Source organism: Silurus aristotelis, assembly GCF_946808225.1.
Source record: "Silurus aristotelis genome assembly, chromosome: 1".
NCBI lineage: Eukaryota > Metazoa > Chordata > Actinopteri > Siluriformes > Siluridae > Silurus > Silurus aristotelis.
In genome coordinates, this window is record NC_139574.1 from 23,632,097 (window position 1) to 23,653,932 (window position 21,836).

Consider the following 21,836-nt stretch of genomic DNA (forward strand, 5'->3'; position numbering starts at 1 on the left):
TGGCCCAGAAAAAACGCCTGTGCTTCTGGATCATGTTTAGATCTGGCTTAATTTTTGACCTATAGAGTTTTAGCCGGCAACGGCGAATTGTGTTCACCGACAATGTTTTCTGGAAGTATTCCTGAGCCCATGTTGTAATTTCCATTACAGTAGCATTCCTGTATGTGATGCAGTGCCGTCTAAGGACCTGAAGATCACGTTTATCCAGTATGGTTTTCTGGCCTTGACCCTTACACAGAGAGATTGTTCCAGATTCTCTGAATTTGTGGATGATATTATGCACTGTAGATAATGATAACTTCAAACTCTTTGCAATTTTTTCTCTTAGAAACTCCTTTCTGCTATTGCTCCACTATTTTTCGCCACAGCATTGGGGGGAATTGTTGATCCTCTGCCCATCTTGACCTAATAAGTTGCAAATTGGTCCTCCAGCTGTTCCTTATATGTACATTTAACTTTTTCGGCCTCTTATTGACACCTGTCCCAACTTTTTTGGAATGTGTAGCTCTCATGAAATCCAAAATGAGTCAATATTTGGCATGACATTTTAAAATGTCTCACCTTCAACATTTGATATGTTATCTATATTCTATTGTGAATTAAATATAAGTTTATGAGATTTGTAAATTATTGCATTCCTTTTTTATTCACAATTTTGTGACACAACTTTGGACACAACTTTAGTTGGACACAACTTTGGATTCCCAACTGGAATCAGGTTTGTATATATATGATGCATATATAGTTTGTACGCAAAATACATATTCTACTAGATACCTGTAATTATAAAGATTATTCTTTGAGGTGTTAATCTCACACTCTTGCTAAAGATTACATCCATTTACAGTCAAAAAATATGTCATAGTGTTAAGTCATTTGGATTTACAAGACATTGATTTAATACACTTGACAGGTCATCCTGAGTGCAAAAAAAGCTAAGATAATAACAAACATTATCAGTATTTCCAAATGCTGAGAACAATAAAGTATATATATATATATTTATATATATATATATATATATATATATATATATATATATATATATATATATATATATATATATATATATATATATATACAGTGAGGAAAATAAGTATTTGAACACCCTGCTATTTTGCAAGTTCTCCCACTTAGAAATCATGGAGGGGTCTGAAATTGTCATTGTAGGTGCATGTCCACTGTGAGAGACATAATCTAAAAATAAAATCCAGGAATCACAATGTATGATTTTTTAACTATTTATTTGTATGATATAGCTGCAAATAAGTATTTGAACACCTGAGAAAGTCAATGTCAATATTTGGGACAGTAGCCTTTGTTTGCATTTACAGAGGTCAAACGTTTCCTGTAGTTTTTCACCAGGTTTGCACACACTGCAGGAGGGATTTTGGCCCACTCCTCCACACAGATCTTCTCTAGATCAGTCAGGTTTCTGGCCTGTCGCTGAGAAACACGGAGTTTGAGCTCCCTCCAAAGATTCTCTATTGGGTTTAGGTCTGGAGACTGGCTAGGCCATGCCAGAACCTTGATATGCTTCTTACAGAGCCACTCCTTGGTTATCCTGGCTGTGTGCTTCGGGTCATTGTCATGTTGGAAGACCCAGCCTCGACCCATCTTCAATGCTCTAACTGAGGGAAGGAGGTTGTTCCCCAAAATCTCGCAATACATGGCCCCGGTCATCCTCTCCTTAATACAGTGCAGTCGCCCTGTCCCATGTGCAGAAAAACACCCCCAAAGCATGATGCTACCCCCCCCATGCTTCACAGTAGGGATGGTGTTCTTGGGATGGTACTCATAATTCTTCTTCCTCCAAACACGTTTAGTGGAATTATGACCCAAAAGTTCTATTTTGGTCTCATCTGACCACATGACTTTCTCCCATGACTCCTCTGGATCATCCAAATGGTCACTGGCAAACTTAAGACGTGCCTGGACATGTGCTGGTTAAAGCAGGGGAACCTTCCGTGTCATGCATGATTTCAAACCATGACGTCTTAGTGTATTACCAACAGTAACCTTGGAAACGGTGGTCCCAGCTCTTTTCAGGTCATTGACAAGCTCCTCCCGTGAAGTTCTGGGCTGATTTCTCACCTTCCTTAGGATCATTGAGACCCCACGAAGTGAGATCTTGCATGGAGCCCCAGTCCAAGGGCGATTGACAGTCATGTTTAGCTTCTTCCATTTTCTAATGATTGCTCCAACAGTGGACATTTTTTCACCAAGCTGCTTGGCAATTTCCCCGTAGCCCTTTCCAGCCTTGTGGAGGTATACAAGTTTGTCTCTAGTGTCTTTGGACAGCTCTTTGGTCTTGGCCATGTTAGTAGTTGGATTCTTACTGATTGTATGGGGTGGACAGGTGTCTTTATGCAGCTAACGACCTCAAACAGGTGCATCTAATTTAGGATAATAAATGTAGTGGAGGTGGACATTTTAAAGGCAGACTAACAGGTCTTTGAGGGTCAGAATTCTAGCTGATAGACAGGTGTTCAAATACTTATTTGCAGCTGTATCATACAAATAAATAGTTTAAAAATCATATATTGTGATTTCTGGATTTTTTTTTTTTAGATTATGTCTCTCACAGTGGACATGCACCTACGATGACAATTTCAGACCCCTTCATGATTTCTAAGTGGGAGAACTTGCAAAATAGCAGGGTGTTCAAATACTTATTTTCCTCACTGTATATATATATATATATATATATATATATATATATATATATATATATATATATATATATATATATATATATATATATATATATTCTGTGACCTTTCTCTTTTTATTAAAATTGCAGTTTAGAGTTGTATTTGTTATAATATCAAATATCAAATTATAAGTACAATTAATAAATAATGGAAAGTATAGAAATACAGTACTAATAATTAGAAACATACTTATAACAGTGGTTTATAATAGCAATGAATAATAATTCATAAAAATGGAAACAAATAAAATATAGGAAACAAAGCCAAATCAATCCATTTTTTAATAAAGACTGTTAGGGTTTTGCATGTTTTCTCTGTGCATGCTTGTTTTTTGTTCGAAGTTCACTGGTTTACTTTCACCTCTCAGAAACATGCAGAAGTGGTAACTGATATGAATCTGTGTGTGTGTGTGTGTGTGTGTGTGTGTGTGTGTGTGTGTGTGTGTGTGTGTGTGTGTGTGTGTTGTGTGTTGTGTGTGTGTGTGTGTGTGTGTGTGTGTGTGTGTGTGTGTGTGTGTGTGTGTGTGTGTTACTGCGATTGACAAGCCTCTAATGCTGTATGTATCTTCTTTTTAGTGTTGACTGTTTTCACTGCAACCAGCATAACAAAGATACAGAAAATGAACAAACAAATCAAACAAATATAAATTCAATTAAAATATTTTCTTAAAATCTTCACTATTGGTCTATTACAATTCATAAACCTATAGCATACAAGTACTGTGGTCACTTAATAAATAAGGTCTGCAGGTAAGAGTGGGTGGAGCAGAGAGCATGCACCCACCAATCATAAAATATTTTGATGGCAAATGGGCGTTTATCAGTACATCTGGTGGGAAAAAAACCTGTATGTAAAGGTGTATAGTGCAAATTACCTTGTCAGTCTCCTCCTGCCTCTTCTTCTTTGACAAAGAGAGAGAGAAAGACAGAGAGAGGAAAAGAGAGAGCAGAGTGATTTAAAAAAGATTTTACAATGGCAGAATATTCCACCAACCTGCGGGTGAAACTGCCCGTGGTATGTATTGTGTTGGAGGTCATCCTCATCATCCTCTTTGGTGTCCTTGTGGAATATCATGAAGAAACTGGGGCCAAGAAGTGGCACCACAAACACTCAAATGACTCAGACATGGAAAATAACTTCTACTACCGCTATCCCAGTAAGTGTGTTTGTGTGTGTGTCTGTGAGAGAGCGAGAGACGGAGGGCACAGCTTTACAAATGCAACCACTTTTAATAACATTTTACAGGTTAGGCCATAATAGAGATATAACAAATCACTTTGTAGTGACATATCAAGGATGTTTACCAATTATGCATTGTTGATTATGCATTCAATGCAATTATGCATAGTTGATTATGCAATTATGCGTTGCTCTTACTTATTGTTATGACAAAATGTAAAGATAAACTTGATTAGGTTTTGCAGCACAGAAGTCATTGTAAAATCATAATTGACTACAGTATGTTGGAATGTTATTTTATTTTATTTATTAATTTATATATTTTAATTAACAAATCCAGCTTGTCCAGTGCATGTTGCATGCCTGCAGTCCTAGACCTTATTAAAGAAAACTTTAATAAGTTTAAATAATTGAAAAATTACATTTAAAAATGTTTTATGACCAACCCAAGAAGTAAATAATGACTTTAAAATGAATATTAGGGACACTGTAATCAAAAGACAAAAATATTTATGTATATTTTTTATAGCAATTTTTGCAGAATAAAAAATAAATAAATAAAACACAATTTGCTTTGGATTTCACTTCTCTTACTTTTAATTGCATTTATTGTACTGTACTGTCTACAGTAAAGCTGTTACTATTATTAATTAGTGGATTGTGCAAATTGGTATAAGGGTCTTATTATAAAAAATCTCCCTGCACTAGTCTTGACTTGCTGGGTTCTGCCGATGGATGTGGTGATAAGTGTAACTTAAGAATTTCACCTGTGCTACTCCTGACGTATTACTTCACACATGAAGGACACCAGTCCCTGTGTATACACACCTGCATAACACTGTCGCTGCGGGAAAGGGAGCGGTTTGAAAGTTAAAAGATGAGACTTCTCAAATGGTTCACTGAAATTTGGCAGAGTGCCAGGGGTTTAAATTCTTAAGTGTTCATTTTTTGTTTTCTTTACTGATTGTTGAGTAATGCATACTGCCATTACTGTCACGTGAACCTTCAAACCAAGAAGGAGAATATTCCCACAGACCAATGATCAGGCAGTCAATGGATTAAACCTCTCTGATATGATTGTCTTTAAATACTGTGTTCATATTACATAACAAGGACATGTAACAGGCCTGGCACATCAATTACCACATTACCTGAGCGCTAATCAGAGAATGTATCACGTTCACTCAATTATTAGTATTTTTACAAGTATTATTTTCTGTTAATTTTAATGTTGTATGTGTGTTTTTGTTTTGTTTGTTTGTTTGTTTAGGTTTCCAAGATGTACATGTGATGATTTTCATTGGCTTCGGGTTTCTCATGACATTCCTGCAGCGTTATGGCTTTAGCAGTGTAGGCTTTAACTTCCTCATTGCAGCCTTTTCTCTGCAATGGGCAACACTCATGCAGGGCTTCTTTCATGGCATGCAAGATGGCAAGATCCATGTTGGAGTGGAAAGGTGACATGCTGAGTTGCTAATTTTATACCTGTGCTTGTCCTTTCTCTTGTTGCTCACTCTTTATCTTATCTCTTTCATGTGTATATATAAAAAATATTGACTGGGTAACTCTTTTGCAGCATGATCAATGCAGACTTCTGCACTGGCTCAGTGCTGATCTCATTTGGGGCTGTGTTGGGTAAGACAAGCCCAGTCCAGATGCTGGTAATGGCTATATTCGAGGTTGCACTGTTTGCTGTAAATGAGTTCATCCTTCTTGAACTTCTTCATGTGAGTCAGTTCTTATATTGTAATCCCTTTTTTTTTTTTGCTTAAACTCTCAAATAGCGATTTGTGAAATTTTCATTCATCATTCATTTTCTCCCGCTTATCCGTAATTCGGGTCGCGGGGGCAGCAGTCTAAGCAGGCCCCCGCCTTCGACTGCTGCCCAATCCTCACAGCACCGTCCCTTACGGTCCCTCCTGCAGGTGGTGAGCCCACGGGAAGGTGGCCCCACGTCACTCCGACGTCACGGACCTTGATATTTCCCTCGTAAGGGACCCCCGGAGCATAGAGGGTTAATGAAATTTGTTGAAATTTTCAACTTTCCACAAATAGTATAATATAGTATTTATTTTTGACATTTAGTTGAGGTAAAGCCTTGATTGCCTTGTAGATGTAAGCTGTTATCAATAAGGTTTTGGAGGTTCCACAACTGACAGTTGAATTTGTTTAAGGAGATTAATGACTTTTCTAGCAATTGATATGTAAATAATTTTATACAGTTTAAAATATTACATTTTTATCAAAGTGACTATGACTTTAAATTTTCTTATTAATGAGGCCTACTGGGCATCTGAATGATGAAACAAAAAACGGTTGGTTTTTTGTCAGTCTCTAAAAATGCATATGCTAAACCCTGTTTGATAACTGCCATGTGATAGAGGACAGATAGAGGACAGTTAGCTAGTATGTAGGAAGGTTATCAGATAGGTATCAAATGATTCTTTGTTTAAAAAACGATACAAAAGAGCTAATTTAATGCATATGTATATTTAAACACCTATAGGCAAAAGATGCTGGAGGATCTATGACCATCCATACATTTGGTGCATACTTTGGACTCGTGGTGACACGTGTGCTGTACAGGCCTAACCTAAGCCAGAGCCAAAAGAGAAATTGCTCAGTGTACAATTCTGACCTCTTTGCCATGATTGGTAAGTTAAATTATTTTCAAAGAATCAGCATGTGGTAGCAAGATTCCTTCAGCTATAGGACAAAGTAAAAACTAAACCACTTACTGTAAATTATTGTTAATTATGGTGGTAATTATTAAAATTAAACCATGTCATAATTTGGAAGCTATTAAATACAGCATGAAGAACAAAATATCAATTTGTATCAAAAATTATAGACTAGACCAGGTGCTTGAGCAAGGACAGGAACTATGTCTGCATTTCACAAACAGAAATTATTCTTAGACTTTGCTGATAATCTATCTCCAGGAACTCTCTTCCTGTGGATGTTCTGGCCCAGCTTCAACTCAGCCATCACTCATCTAGGAGATGACCAGCATCGCACTGCCTTAAACACATACTACTCATTGGCTTCCTGCACACTTGCCACATTTGCTTTCTCTGCTCTAGTCAATCATGAAGGAAAACTCGACATGGTGAGCGCCCTCAAGTGGCCCACTTGTGTAATGTGTTTCAACTGACTTGGTCTTCATATGTATATTTTACAATGACTGCACAGCTGGCTGGTTATTGGCTCTGTAGTCTTACAAATAAGTGTAGAACAAACATTACGAAATGAAAAAATAAATTTTGGAAATGTGGAAATAGTGTTTCACAGTATGGTAATATGATCACATTGATTTTTAGGTGCACATTCAGAATGCTGCATTAGCAGGTGGTGTTGCCATTGGAACTGCTGGTGAAATGATGCTGACACCTTTTGGTTCCATGATAGTAGGATTCCTGGCTGGAACAATCTCAGTGCTGGGCTACAAGTACCTCACAGTGAGTAGTACACGCTCAAACAGTCTTAAAATTCTAACCATTTACAATTATTTGGTTCATGTGTCTTATATATCAGAATTCTTTGCAGGTGTAGATTATGTACTTAAAAAGTGTACTCAAAACACTCAGGAGACTGGGTTGAAAGTATATAAATATCAGCCTCTCTGAATCACATTTACCATCTAAATCACATTTAACATTTGACAACAAAGTCTAGCTGGTTTGTGCATTCAGTAATTGTAAGAGAGGATTTAAACTGAGAAAAGTAAAAGTGAAAGTAGTGTTATTAAAACAAGGGGTGTCAAGAAAATCTAAAGAAAATGAGACAAATTCCTTTTAGTGTTCTTAGTTTCAGCTCTCTAAATTGGTGGTACTCTTTTTGACAGCCTATTTTGGAGTCTAAGCTGAAGATCCAAGATACATGTGGTGTTCATAACCTACATGGCATGCCTGGAGTCCTGGGAGCCATTGTTGGCTCCATCGCTGCTGCAACAGCAAGCACTTCGATATATGGCAATGGGTGATAACACTTTTTACTTTGAAGCTTGTATAGTATAAAGCTTGCCCTACAAAAATACAGCTAAATTAAACACCCAAAGTATTGAAGATGTGGTCAAAATATTAATATTTTTTTTACTTTTGCATTAGAATTAATAGAAATAGTTTTCATAGGCATTTAATGATTTTGCCTTCTTTTGCCTTATATGATTCCACAGGTTGCAAGATGTGTTTCCTAAAATATCTGATCATTTCACTCCAACCAATCAGGCTGTAATGCAAATTGTCTCTCTTGCTGTCACCCTGGGTATGGCCCTGATTGGTGGGCTTATTGTTGGTAAGAAACAAGGGACAACTATTTCTTACAATTAAATAAAAAAAAAATCATAATGTTATGAAATATGCATGAACATAAAATAGTTAAATTTTTAGAGGTAAAGTGTTTTACAAACATCAGATCTAATGCTATGTGTCAATTGTGATAATTATGGACAGTATGTAGGTACTGTAAAGGATGTATAGGACTCATAATAACCGGTGTGTTTTTAGGATTTATTTTAAAACTGCCTATCTATGGAGCCCCACCTGACACTCTCTGCTTTGAGGATTCAGTCTACTGGGAGGTAATAATTTACTTTGCTACAGTTACTCTGTGAAATATTAGTCAAGTAATTTTTGGCAGATAGTAACAAACCTATCCAGTCATTTTAAAAACATTATTTAACTCAAGAAAGTAGAGATGACCAACATGGCATAAAAGGTATTAAGAAATGTAGTAAAAAATGTCACATATTTTTCCATATTGTGTTTTTTTAATCAGTTGCCAGGAGAAGAGGAGACCCAACATGAACTGACTGTTGTGAAATTAGATGAAGAATCAGAAAAACTCAATGCTTAAATTACATGCCTGCTTTTGTAAAAAATGCTTGTGTGTGAATACAGTATATGTGAGCCTGTACAAATGTACTGACTTGCAGGATATACACACAAAGCTGAGCATCATTGCAACATTATATCTGTGGTCCACTCAAGAAGTATTTTTTTAATAGACTTTCATATGCAGAATGTTGTGCAAATGTGTGGTTTCAACAAGTTTGTCAAGTCAAAAGAATGTCAACATTATTTTGAGTACATCATTCTTATTAAAATTTAGACATATGTGTTTTACTGTAAAAACTGAACTTTGTGGGAAAACAACTGTGCCTACCTGTATGTATGTATCAGTATTCAACTCACTGTGGTAAATGACAAGCCATGTCCCAGTCTAGTATTTGCCTTAGATTCTGGCTCCTAGATGCTAAATGTATGGATTAATGCCCAATATATTCAACAATTCTGTGCGTAGAAATATGTTTCGGCATCACAGAATAATCAATACAATAGAAAATACAATACAAAAACAATAGTGAAAGTAAAAATGACCACAAGGTGGCAGTAATGATCAACATTCGCTGTGTGAAATGCAAAACTAACACCTACAAGACTACACAAAACCGTAAAGCAATGGCAGCTACGCCCAGTTTGAACACTATGCCTTATTTCGTGGGTTCCTTCCCTGATTCTGAGGTACTCCCTGTCCAAAAATATTGCAGTTTCTCTGCCTTAACACTCAGTATTTAACTCAGTAAGGGCAGTTAATTTGCTGCATAGCTGAATGAGATGGGAATGAATGGGAAAGAAGGCTTAAACGTTCATGACTGGGACTACTCCAGAATAATAAAATGACTTCATTCTTATTGACCACCAGATGGCGGCATTGAGCCGTAGAGCGAGGTGCAGTAGCAGCAGTAACTAGCAGAATTGGTAATGATTGAGCTTTGAACGTGGCATATGTCAGTACAAAAGGGACATTTATTAGGCATAAAAAATATATATATTTTACCCCACATTTATAACAAAATATTGATTTAAATAAGAAAGCAAACTTATGTAACACTAATTTCTCTTCAAATATAAATTGAAATGATTTTAAAACATTAGGTAATTGGCATTATTTTGTTTCACAACTTGCATTTCTTTTTTGTTTTTTGTTTTTTTGTTTTTTTAAAGGTTTCTTTGGATTCTGTATTGGACACAAAATAAAATGATTTTTAAATAAAAACATTTTGTAAGAGTCTCAAATGCTAGATCACACCCAATATGGTGGTAGGACATTTGAGTGCTGTTTACCATTTTGCAGTTTATGTGCAGCTCACTGGGTCATACTACTGACCTATTTGTCAATGAGGGCATCCTGTTTCTTTTTTATACACAGTAAAGACACATTTCTTATGACACATTTCTCATGCCTGTGGATGCTACCAGCAGCTGTATGTAATCAGATTTATGAGAATCATGCTGTTCCAAAATCATATATATTTATATGCCCCAAACTTGCAGGAAACCTCCACCATGCTTCTCTGTTGCCTGCAGACACTTATTATTGTACCATTCTCCAGCCCTTCAGCACACACACACACACACACACACACACACACACACACACACACACACACACACATATATATATATATATATATATATATATATATATATATATATATATATATATATATATATATATATATATATATATATATATATACAAAGAAGCATGAGGCATAATGGAGGTTTCCTGCAAGTATGGGGCTGGATTTCTGCAAATAGTGCTGGAGATTTAGTCAGGATTAATGGTGTCATCAATACTTAGAAATACAAGCAGATACTGTAATACCATCCGGGAGGCATCTAACAATCATCAGCGTAGAAAAGAACAATGAATCCTGAAAGTAATAGTTTTGGCGCCCACAAAGCCCTGTTCTCCACCAGTTTGTCTGAGATTACATAAATAGACAGAAGGATTTGAGGCAGCCTACAATGACAGGAGATCTGTGTTTATTTCTCCAAGATGTTTGAAACAACCTGCCTGCTGAGTTTCTTCCAAATACACTAAATCAGACCAAATGTTTATCTTCTGTTTATTTAATTTCTTTATGTTTATTGATAAAAAAAATAAACTATTAACACTTCCAGTTTTGAAAGCATTTTTTTTATACCTGCCTGAAACATTTGCACAGTGATCTGTGTTTGTGTGTGTGCTTGCGTGTGTAGGTGATTTGTTTATTTTATTAATATTTTTAATACAGACGCCCTATGCAGTAGGAGACAATATACCTATAGATTGTTTTATACAATTTGCTTAGGCAGGTACATTGCCTAATCCCAATACTGATCCTGCAGCTCAGGATCGCTGTGGCTATAAGCAGCAATGTACATAATTATGTGATGCCGGCGAAGGCTTTTAATTCCCATGAACACTTAATGGCGCCTCCAATTACTATGGAAGGGGAACACCGAGTCCAGATGGTCTCCGCCTCATAATTAGCACAGTTTCACTTTCTGGGATCTAAAGGCTAACAGAAAGCTGGAGCTCTTATGTTTATATCGTGTTTCTGGGAGCACCCTGAGTTTCGTATACTCCATGTGAGTGGGAATAACACCTCCTTCCTTCCTCCTCCTCCTCCTCTTTCCACCCATTTCCAAAGAGTGGTTTCGTCCTGTTCTGATGGCGTGAAGCAGGGCCGCGGGTTTTTCCCATGCTTTAACATGCAGACAGGTGAGCAGCTGTTCTTAACAATGGCTGAAGGCTGTCAAGTACTTAATCATCTAATCACAGTTACAATGATGAAAAGGCTCATGGAAAACGCTTTCTATAATTGGTTAGTTTCGTACATAAGAGTAGAAAAATTTTCTTGGGCCACTATTTGGTTTTTGTTTGTTGTTTTTTTGCAAGATTTGACTCCATTTAACCTATACTGGTTATTATCTTTTTTCATCTGAAGCAGTTGTATACACTGGATACTATACAGCTGAATGTGGTCCAGAACTGTGTGTGTGTGTGTGTGTGTGTGTGTGTGTGTGTGTGTGTGTGTGTGTGTGTGTGTGTGTGTGTGTGTGTGTGTGTGTGTGTGTGTGTGTGTGTGTGTGTGTGTTTGTCTGGCTCAGGTAGGCAGGCCGGCCTACTGCCGGGTGTAAAGCATGGCCATGTAAATGAGTCAGTGGGAGTGTGTGGAGTGGGTAAAGTCTGCTGCTGCCTCTCTGCATGAAGAGAGTGCCTTTGCTTTAGCTCATTTTAACAGGATTACAGGCAGGCTGTGTTCAGGGTCTGCCAGCTCTTTCAGCTTGTGTCTTTCCTCCAGGCAACCTTCACATGCTCCTCACCAGCCTGCTGTGAGACAGCGACTGGGAGGGCCGTGTGCGTGCGACTATGATAAATCCATGCAAGCATTGCAAATACAGTAAACGTAGGATATATTCTAGACATGCACTGATATTCTGGAAATATTCTAGACCAGCAAAAGTAACTGCTTGGCGATACTTCTTCATAAGACTTTTGTCCCTGGGCAACTCTCCTCAAAAAGAGCAGAGAAGAGCTTTACACTTGACATATTCCTGTGCTGTTGAATGCCCTTGAATGCAATCTACCACAATACAGAGAGAGCTTTTGTGTCAGATGGTCCAGTTGACACCTGCTTCCCCTAAAAGCAGTGAATTACAAGTGCTTTATTCAAAAATACCTGACTGAAGAAAGTGTAGTCAAACTGCAGACAATGCGGTTTTGGGGTTTTAATCATTTTTGTTTTTATAATGTTTTCTGACCACCTTAATCTTGATTTGATTTTTATTCAATGACACAATCATGAATTAACTGTAAAAAAAAATGATAACCATTTCACTTGTAATACATTTTATAATCCCACTCTATAATATAAAGTCTTTTGGGGCAATTATTATAAAGGGGAGCCACTAAAAGTATAATAGTCTTAACAGGCTGGACATGGCAAGGACAAAGACATTGACTGGCCCACTTGACCCTGTCACATCCTCATGCACTTCTGGTTTTGTGGGGAGCATGACCCTTGGGTCAGAGGTCAGTTTGTGTCAAGTGGGGTTACTCTTCATGCAGTCTTAATTGAGTGTGTCCTGTTGAAGGAGCATGTGAGAGTGCTGGGCCATATGCACCACACATACAGCTCTCCAAAGGAGTGTAGGTGGATTTTTTTTATCTCATTGTTTTGTTTTTCTCAGACTGGAGACAAACTCTTCAGCATGAAACATGTGAAGAAACTGCCATAAAGTGGTCATGCCAACTGGTCAGGATCACAGAGGATAATATCTCTATCCCATATCAATGTCAAATAGTCCTGTACCTGTAAAGAATTAAAGCTAAAAATTAGAGTAGCAGATGTTTGGTGGAAGAATAATGCTTTAATTAATTTATTACTTTATAACTTCATTTTGCCAAGTTTCCCTGTTTTGTTTTTTTTACTTAAATATTTATTAAAAAATTAAAAACATCATTAAAAGGGTAATTATTAAACCATAAAGCAGAATATAGCATATAAATAATAATTCAAGGTCACAATATATGGCCTTATTTTCCACCATATAAATGATCAGTGTAAATTTATGGTAATTTACCAGTTGCTTGGTACTTACTGAAAATTGTAATTTAATTATTATAGTACTGTTTGTTTATATTTTGCTGTAAAACTTTAAAATAATTTGCCATGTATAAATCTAAAACCTTTACCTATGGTGATTAGAAAATAATGAAAGAATACAGTCATGGCAGTGTTGCATTTGCTATATTGTGAAATATGACATTGTGCTGTAAATAATGTCCCAGACTGCCAGACAAGCTAAACTATTTTTTAGCTAGATTTAAGTTTCTTACTGCTCTGAATACAACATATAATTGCAGAATTTAAAGAAACACTTTACAGTGCATTATACCAAAACTACAGTTTACAGTGATTAAATATTACATTGATTAAACATTACGTTGCAGGAAGATGTTAAATCCTCATGCATGAATATTATTATGGAGGTTGCCTAGCGCTACCCAGGGGTACACTTATAGACCAGGGAAGGTTGATATGTTATCAAAGGTATAACTATCTGAGCAATGAATGTTTACACTGATATTCAACCTTGAGCCTGAATCATTATTACTAATATTTGTGATGCAGCACACAATGTATCCATTTATTAGAATGTGACCAGTCCAGTCTCTTTCTGTTCTGCTTATTCGCATCACAACAGAGATACACAGTAATTTAAACTACATAAAAAATGGCAGTTATAAAAAACAATGGGATCCTGTAGCCGTCTCAATTAACAGGTTTCTAATCTGGTGGAGCTTCATCCAGGGGTGTTAATCAGGCAATAGAGAAAGAGACAAGAATTCTGAGATGGCACCATTACCCTGATGGGAATCCTGCTCTTGTCTATTCCCCATAACCCCTCCCAACCTCTCCTATTCTTTTCAGCAGTCCTCTTCACCCCTCGAACACAAACAGGCTTTGTTGCCAGAGCTTTATTGGATGCCAATTTCCATGAAGGCAACAAGCAACAAATGCATTTGCAGCTGCACCCCTTTCCAAACACACACACACACACACACACACACACACACACACACACACACACACACACACACACACACACCCTACTTGCCCTCTCCATACAATAAGGCCAGTTCACAAAATAGATTCAGACAAATATGCACCCAGTGATTTACAGATGGAAATTGCTTGTACACATAATATAGTGAAAAACAATCCACCCCCCCTGAACACACACACACACACACACACACACACACACACACACACACACACACACACACACACACACACTGTGATTCACACCACCACAGCATGATACACACATACACATGCACACAGGCAGTAGTTTACACATGCTGCATCTTCTCATCATAATTAAAACAGAAGAAGGTTGCACAATGCTCTTTTGTCTTAGGGCAACGTAGTGAAAGCACAGAGTGGGGCCGCTGCATGCTGATGAGCCATTCTGTCCATGAAGCGGCCGCATTAATAGATAACAGCCTGAAATGGGCTTTACTTTTTCTCTTCTCCCACACTGACAGAAGGATATGTAGTGTTTAAGAGGCTTCCGCCAGCACAGGGTTGACATCATTCAAAAAATTAGCACCAATAAATAGACAAACTGAGTGAAAGCATGCATTTTAATGTGCCATTCTTGCTTAGTGAGCATAAGGGAGTGTGCAAGGCCAGTTACTGCAAGCAGGTGGCATCACAGAGCTAAAGCTGAGCCTCAACCTTTCTTCCTCTACAGTCCTGTTTTATTAGGCTCCATTAACCTCTCTCATCCTAATTGCATTCACACAGATCCACTAGTGGCTACAGATAACATAATAAATATGACTTCATCTAAATTTAATCATGTTTAAATAGAACCTATACCAATGCAAAAAAAAATTATTCCCATGAGCTACTCCTTCTGACCAAGGAGTTTTTTTTACTCCTCTGTGATATCTGTATCTACTTGATAAATAAATTAAAGTCCCTCAAAACCATCTATTTTCACAGAGGGAGAACAATCCAACAATGCCATGCTCTGTCTTACACACACACAAACAAACTGCCACCTCCTATGAGGGGGGCATTTTAAATCTGTGAAGTTTAAGATCCGCTGTTGGCACTCTATACTGAGTTCTCTCTGCGTGTGTGTGAGGGGCCTGCATATGAGCAAACGGATACCCACTCCAGAGACGACCCACAATTCCTTACAATACCCCCATTCTCCAGACTCAAAGGCTCCATCAGCAGCAGGGGGATGCGTTGCTTCCCGAGATGGCACACAGAGACTGGCATCAGTGCCAGGAAGCCATGGGCCCGCAGGAAGGGACCTGTACAGAGAGCAAGAAGAGAGAAGAGATGACAGAGAGAAAGCAAGTAAGGGAGTGAGAGAGTGAGAAAGATCGACATTTGGCCAAAGATGCCAAGTATTTTGTTTGTGCCAATTACACTGAAGTCCCATTAGCCGAGGCCTTTGTGCCTTTATGCTTGCTCTTATGTGCCATGGCCTTGGCTTTAATAGTGATAAAAGAAGCATTAGGCTCTTAGTTAGTAGGGATCAGTATGGGAGAGAACATGATGGGAAGTCACATATAAACATCACTGTTTATTAAGTTTAGACTAATTTATTCAATTAGGTATGACTTTTAACAAATAGCATTGTACCAAGCTGTGAAAATGTCCTGAATCAGAAATGTTCCCAAAATTGCATTAGGAAACTTTGAGAGGAGCCAAGTTTCATAAGAGGAACCCAATTTCCTGTGTATGGCATGTCTCATGTCATTGCTTTTAAATTGAAACTGTTTTCAAAAGTGGTCAAGTTGACAGTTTAAACGAAATTCACACACACATATATATATATATATATATATATATATATATATATATATATATATATATATATATATATATATATATATATATATATATATATATGAAAGAGAGCGAGAGAGAGCGAGAGAGAGAGAGAGAGAGAATACATTTAACAGAATACATTTTATTAATAAAATCATGTATGTGTGTTCATATTAATTTATATTTAAATCTTAGGCTGTAGTTATAGGTGCAGATAAATCTTTAAAAAAAATATTTAAATCAGTATTTAAATGATTTGTGGCATTACTAAAAAAGTTGCATCAGATATATGCAGGATATAAAACAACCATTGGTGATTATTAGAGCTCATTCAAAGTGGTCTAGTAAAGCTTTGCTGAGAAAAGATATAGGTCGGCATTCTCAAAGAATCCATAGGGGGTGAGCGGGGTATTGAGGGGAGAGGGCTGACCTGGCAGGAGGGGGCAAAGAGAAGGCAGGTGGGGAGGTAACTACCACTGATCTAATGACGCCCCAAACTTCAGAGCATGGCCCAAAAAAAATGCAGCACCAATTAACACCAGGGCTAGAGACATTTGATGGACAAGTCTGTTATTAGCATCTGAGAAATACCACAGGGAATGAAAGAAATCAAAGGAAGAAAGTCCAGGCAGTAGACATTCAATGAAAAATGAACATGGAGAATATGCTTCATTTGTCCAATTGTGTCCTTTAGCATGCCAAAAAATACAAATTGTTAAAAGGAAATACAAAATGGTGTAATTTCGGTGATCTGGGAATAAAGTCTTGTTAATACATCTTTGTGGATTAATTTTAATTTTTTTTTATTTGGAGAAGTGGACAAGGAGATTGTGAACTCATGAAGTACACAAGCCTTATTCACCATACACCACATTTTTGATGCAAATTCAGGTTACTTAAAGTTATATGTCAGTGTTCAATTTAAAAAAATACTCAAATTAGTTATTTCTGCTTAAGGAAAATATTTCATTAAATAGACTTCATATTAATTTTATTCTACTGTATCAGGTAATCCACAAGGTCCACTGATGTTCCAGCCATTGTGTCCTACTGAGGTAGTGTTTGTGTCCTTCATATGCAGTGTTTTATCAGAAAACTGTTATTGCACATCATTGGAATACAAATAAACTGAATTAATTGCAAAACCAGCAAAAAGGTCACAGAAGTGCAATGGACCTGTTGCCAAGCCTATTCAACCATATGTTAGTGGTGACACTTTTGGCCCCTGACCCAAGACTAATTGAAGGATTGACCTTGTTAACAGACATGAGCCGGTTGTGAGGATACTGGGGTGAGCTAAGGGAGGCCTCTGCCCTGAGGCTGAACCCCAGGGGACATTTACAATGTTTAATACCCACCTTATGACCAATTATGGCCATGTCCATTCCCCAACGACATCTTAAACACCATTCATTCACATGTCCCTTAATAAACTCTCTAATGCTGCCTGGCTGATGCATTCAAAGCCTTTCAGTGGACTATGAATATAAAGGGATTTCCATAAATGTTCCTTATAACTAAATTGTAAAAATAACACCCAAAGAGATATTTTTAAAGAACAATAAATATTTTTAAATAATGTTTAAGGATCATTAAAATAATAGATATTATTATAATTATAATTACAATTATTAATCAAGATTTTTTTTATATGTTAAGAAAACAAATACAGACTCATTTCACCAGAACGCATTACTGCATTGCATAATACTAAACAAAAAAACGGATTCGTTATTAACCTGTAAATATTAAACGTGTTATCAACATTTCAGCACCAAGCTAATGGCAGCAGCCTACTAATCCGTATAAGACTGCTATTCAGGCCTACAAGCATTCAAGAGGTTGAGAACCATCGAAAAATGCCGGTGGCAGCTGTTTGTTTATAGTTTCCCACGACTCCATGGCAATTGCTTATCGTCAGTCCGCCACTAGTTTGTCGTGTCTCATTAGCCGCCCCTCAGAAGACAAGAGCTGCGGGATGAAGACGGCGAGGCAGCAGCTTCAAGCGGCGTTTAATATTCCAGTGCAGCATCCTTCTCCTCTCACAAATCACCTTTCAGTCGCCATTACCTACTTCCACCACGACCTGGGTAGTCGTTATTCACTTCTCTAAGAACTTGCATCCTTATATAATGCAACCTTTGTATATTTATATATTATATATTTAGCCTACACCTCAGTGTTCAATTAACCAAATGTTTATGTTTAATAGAAAGCACATTAACACCAGTAATTCATTTTTGTTAGTTAGTTTTTATTTTATTTTAAATACACAGTTCATTTATTTCCATTTAATGGTTTCTCATTTTCCCTCAAAACTTTTTAAATTAAAATTAAACCAGATTTGCCTTTAGTTTGGGATCCTGATTGCAGTGAAATTTAAATGCGTTTAAAAGTTATTTTTAGTCTTTTTATTTTTAAGTATATTTGTAACAACACAATTATATTTTAATAAGTACTTTATTTGAATTAAATACCTATTTAAATTAAGCGAGTATTAATTACACAGAAAAGAAGTGTGCAAATGTAAATGTCTTACAGGTAAACCTTTAGAACTTGTTGGGCTTATATGCATTTCTTTATTTATTACATGTAAAATTTATCTAAAACCTACATTATTATAGTAATATTTATTCTATTTGTCTTTTTTCCTGCATTCGAATGAATAGCACGCATGACGTCTCTGGCTTGCTGGCTTGCGATTGGTTAATAAATATGGGTTAAATAGAATGACCTCACAGGTTTCTTTTCTGCTTAATGCCTTTTAATTGTTTTTTTGAATATGAGAGTGGTTCTGTGGCCTACATAGATGAACAAAAGCAACCATCCTTGTTCAATGAGCGTGACGTCACACAAATTCGGCTTTCAAAAGCTCCTCGCGCTCTTTTTTATATGAAGCTTATTTCACATTAACAACTTGCATGTTTGTATGTTTGCATGCTGGCTTTATATCAGGCATATCTAATAATATTGTAAAAACAAAGATTTAATACTGATAGATAGATAGATAGATAGATAGATAGATAGATAGATAGATAGATAGATAGATAGATAGATAGATAGATAGATAGATAGATAGATAGATAGATAGATAGATAGATAGATAGATAGATAGATAGATAGATAGATTATGCCATCATGCATAGATTAGTGTTATATGAATCATTTTTCTATTTATTATACAATTAAATACAAATGAAATTGTTGGTTTTTAGGCTATTTTGTGCTTTTCCTTCAGAGATACTAGATTATTATGTTGTAATTTTTGCACATGCATATTTCAGAAGCACATGAATTTAAACTATTAATTTTTGTTAGTATTGCGTCACTCATCACAGATTTCTTTAAACAAACTAATTTCAGCTCAGATGTTGTCTCTCTTCAAATTCTCTATATTTGTTTCTACTGTTGTAAGCATGCAGCTTTACAATACAATCTACAGTACATTCCTTTTATTTACATTTTTACTATAATTTAAAGTTCCATCACTAAGGTCTAAGTTGATTGAATTTAAAGCTAATTAAATGTATACATTTAAGTGATTAGGGGTATTGTGTAGTTGTAGTTTAGTGAAATTGATTGTTTTAAATTAGTTTTTTTGTGTGTTTCTATTGTAACTACTGTTCTACTATCTTCACATGGGCTTGCATAAAAAAAAGATTAATATAAAAAAGATTAAAATGTAATTGTGACTGCCCTGGGTAAATAAACAAACAGATTAAAAATTAAATAGTCAAGTTTATTTTTTCTGCATTCTCCTTTAAAATCTTACACAATTAGATATTTGCATTTTTTTTTGCTAATTCTTCTGGGAATGGGACATGGCTGTGCCTTTATGCTGTCACATATTACATATCAAGGGCACATTCCACTGGAAATCATAAAACATCCAACTGAGCATGTATAAGTATGAGCATTACCATGAGAAAGCCCTGCCCAGAACACTTATTTGACCTTTGACTCTTCTTTGTTTGGCATTGATGCATCCTATATCCTCAACTAGACCGTGGCTGTGTGTGTGTGTGTGTGTGTGTGTGTGTGTGTGTGTGTGTGTGTGTGTGTGTGTGTGTGTGTGTGTGTGTGTGTGTGTGTGTGTGTGTGCGTGCGCACATGCACATTCATGCATATAGCCAGGAAGGGGCACAGGGTACACATTGGGGGGGGGGGGGGGGGGTTGTTTGGCAGTCGGGTGTCTGACAAGAACTCACAGTTTGTTTAGTACCCTAGTCAATTCCCAGACATCACACTTTCAGAGCACACCCATGTACAGGGTGACACACTCCCACACTCTAGCCCAGACAGTCTGGAGGACCCCATCTCATTTTAATTTCTTTAGCTCTGTCTGCACCCCCTTTAATTTCTGCACTTTAATTAAGAAGTCCAAATTGCTAGTGTCATTGTGGAGTAGATCCCATGTTCAGGACCACAGGTCTTATTTCTGTCTGAGTTTTGGGTTTCATTGAATTGATCCTAAAGTAAATTAAAGTTGCACTATAAGACAACGATCTAAGAGATTTTAGACCTGAATGTCATCCAGCAGAGCACAGTTAAAACATTTTTATATCAGCTGCTATTATCTTCTTCTTCTTCTTCTTCTTCTTCTTCTTCTTCTTCTTCTTCTTCTTCTTCTTCTTCTTTCGGCTACTCCCATGAAAGCTGCTATTATAAGCTCATCAAATGTTGTCTTCTTAAAATTCAATACTGAGAAATAATAAATCAATACTCAAATAAAAAAAAAATAATTAAGAAATTAAGAAACATCTAGTATTTCCTTTTTTTAGTTCTTGGTTAGTTTTAAAGCTGAGTTTAACTACATTTTGCTGACCTATAATCAAGCACTTGTTTGTCAAGTCTGCTTACAGTTTTGTTATATCTGCTGTGCCAGCTAAAACACAATCAAATGATGTCTGGCACAAAAGCTGCACTAAATTAAACATATTTTTTGTCATTAGAGTGGTGGAAATAGCTTCCTGCATTCCCTGCTCTAATTTCCTCATACACTGAATTTAATTCATCACAGATGATAAGTCTGTGATAAGATGTGCTACATCATATAAGGTGTGCTAAAAAAGCCAAAGTCACCTTCACGAACTTGATTTACACATTTCCAGTTAAACAGCAGTGATTCCACTTGTTCCAAATGCATTGCTGTTATTCAAATCCAAATTTCCAGATTCAAATTCCAAAATCCTCTGTGGTTTCTGTTTTCTCTGTGTAAAGCTCTGGGAATTCTCTCAGCAAGTTTGGGGTTACATTTGAAGTGTGATGTCAATAATTAATTCCCCTGAGATTGGTTATTGTTTAAGGTTGATTGACAGCTGAGGTCCCCTGTTTTTGGTTTCATCCCACCAAAGTACAGGAGCAGACTGAAAGGTCAAGCTTTTTCACAGCTTCTATGAGAATTAGAATCTGCACATGCATGCATACACACACACACGCATATACACAAAACTTGCTTTGGTATTGCCCAGTCCTGCTACATAGGCTGCTTATTCATTTCAGATTATATACAGTCAGGCATTTCTGAATTTGCTGAATCAATTCGTTGTACTGTACATTTAATGGTGGATATAAGATTTATATAGGTAAATCCATAATAATTTAAACAGATGTCTTATCCGAATAAATGTTTATCTACAGTAATGCATGTTTTTGTCATCTTTGAATGTGAACATGAGGTGCTCTCTCTCTCTCTCTCTCTCTCTCTCTCTCTCTCTCTCTCTCTCTCTCTCTCTCTCTCTCTCTCTCTC

General features: G+C 36.7%; 1 protein-coding gene across 1 annotated transcript; it reads left to right on the forward strand.

The window, feature by feature from the left end:
- The first annotated feature begins 3,249 nt into the window (after positions 1-3,249).
- rhbg (Rh family B glycoprotein) lies at positions 3,250-9,950 on the forward strand. Its single transcript, XM_083547528.1, has 10 exons — positions 3,250-3,870; positions 5,164-5,350; positions 5,470-5,620; positions 6,400-6,547; positions 6,836-7,002; positions 7,214-7,351; positions 7,738-7,871; positions 8,068-8,186; positions 8,399-8,472; positions 8,670-9,950. The coding sequence occupies exons 1-10, from the start codon at positions 3,687-3,689 to the stop codon at positions 8,745-8,747; spliced, it is 1,380 nt and encodes a 459-aa protein (XP_083403654.1). The 5' UTR covers positions 3,250-3,686; the 3' UTR covers positions 8,748-9,950.
- Positions 9,951-21,836: the final 11,886 nt, after the last annotated feature.

Bases quoted from the DNA above. Each gene is read 5' to 3' on its own strand.
- rhbg (XM_083547528.1), top strand. From the start codon at position 3,687: ATGGCAGAATATTCCACCAACCTGCGGGTGAAACTGCCCGTGGTATGT. The intron at 5,621-6,399 runs GTGAGTCAGTTC...AAACACCTATAG, and splicing joins TCCTTCTTGAACTTCTTCAT to GCAAAAGATGCTGGAGGATC. The intron at 7,872-8,067 runs GTGATAACACTT...ATGATTCCACAG, and splicing joins ACTTCGATATATGGCAATGG to GTTGCAAGATGTGTTTCCTA.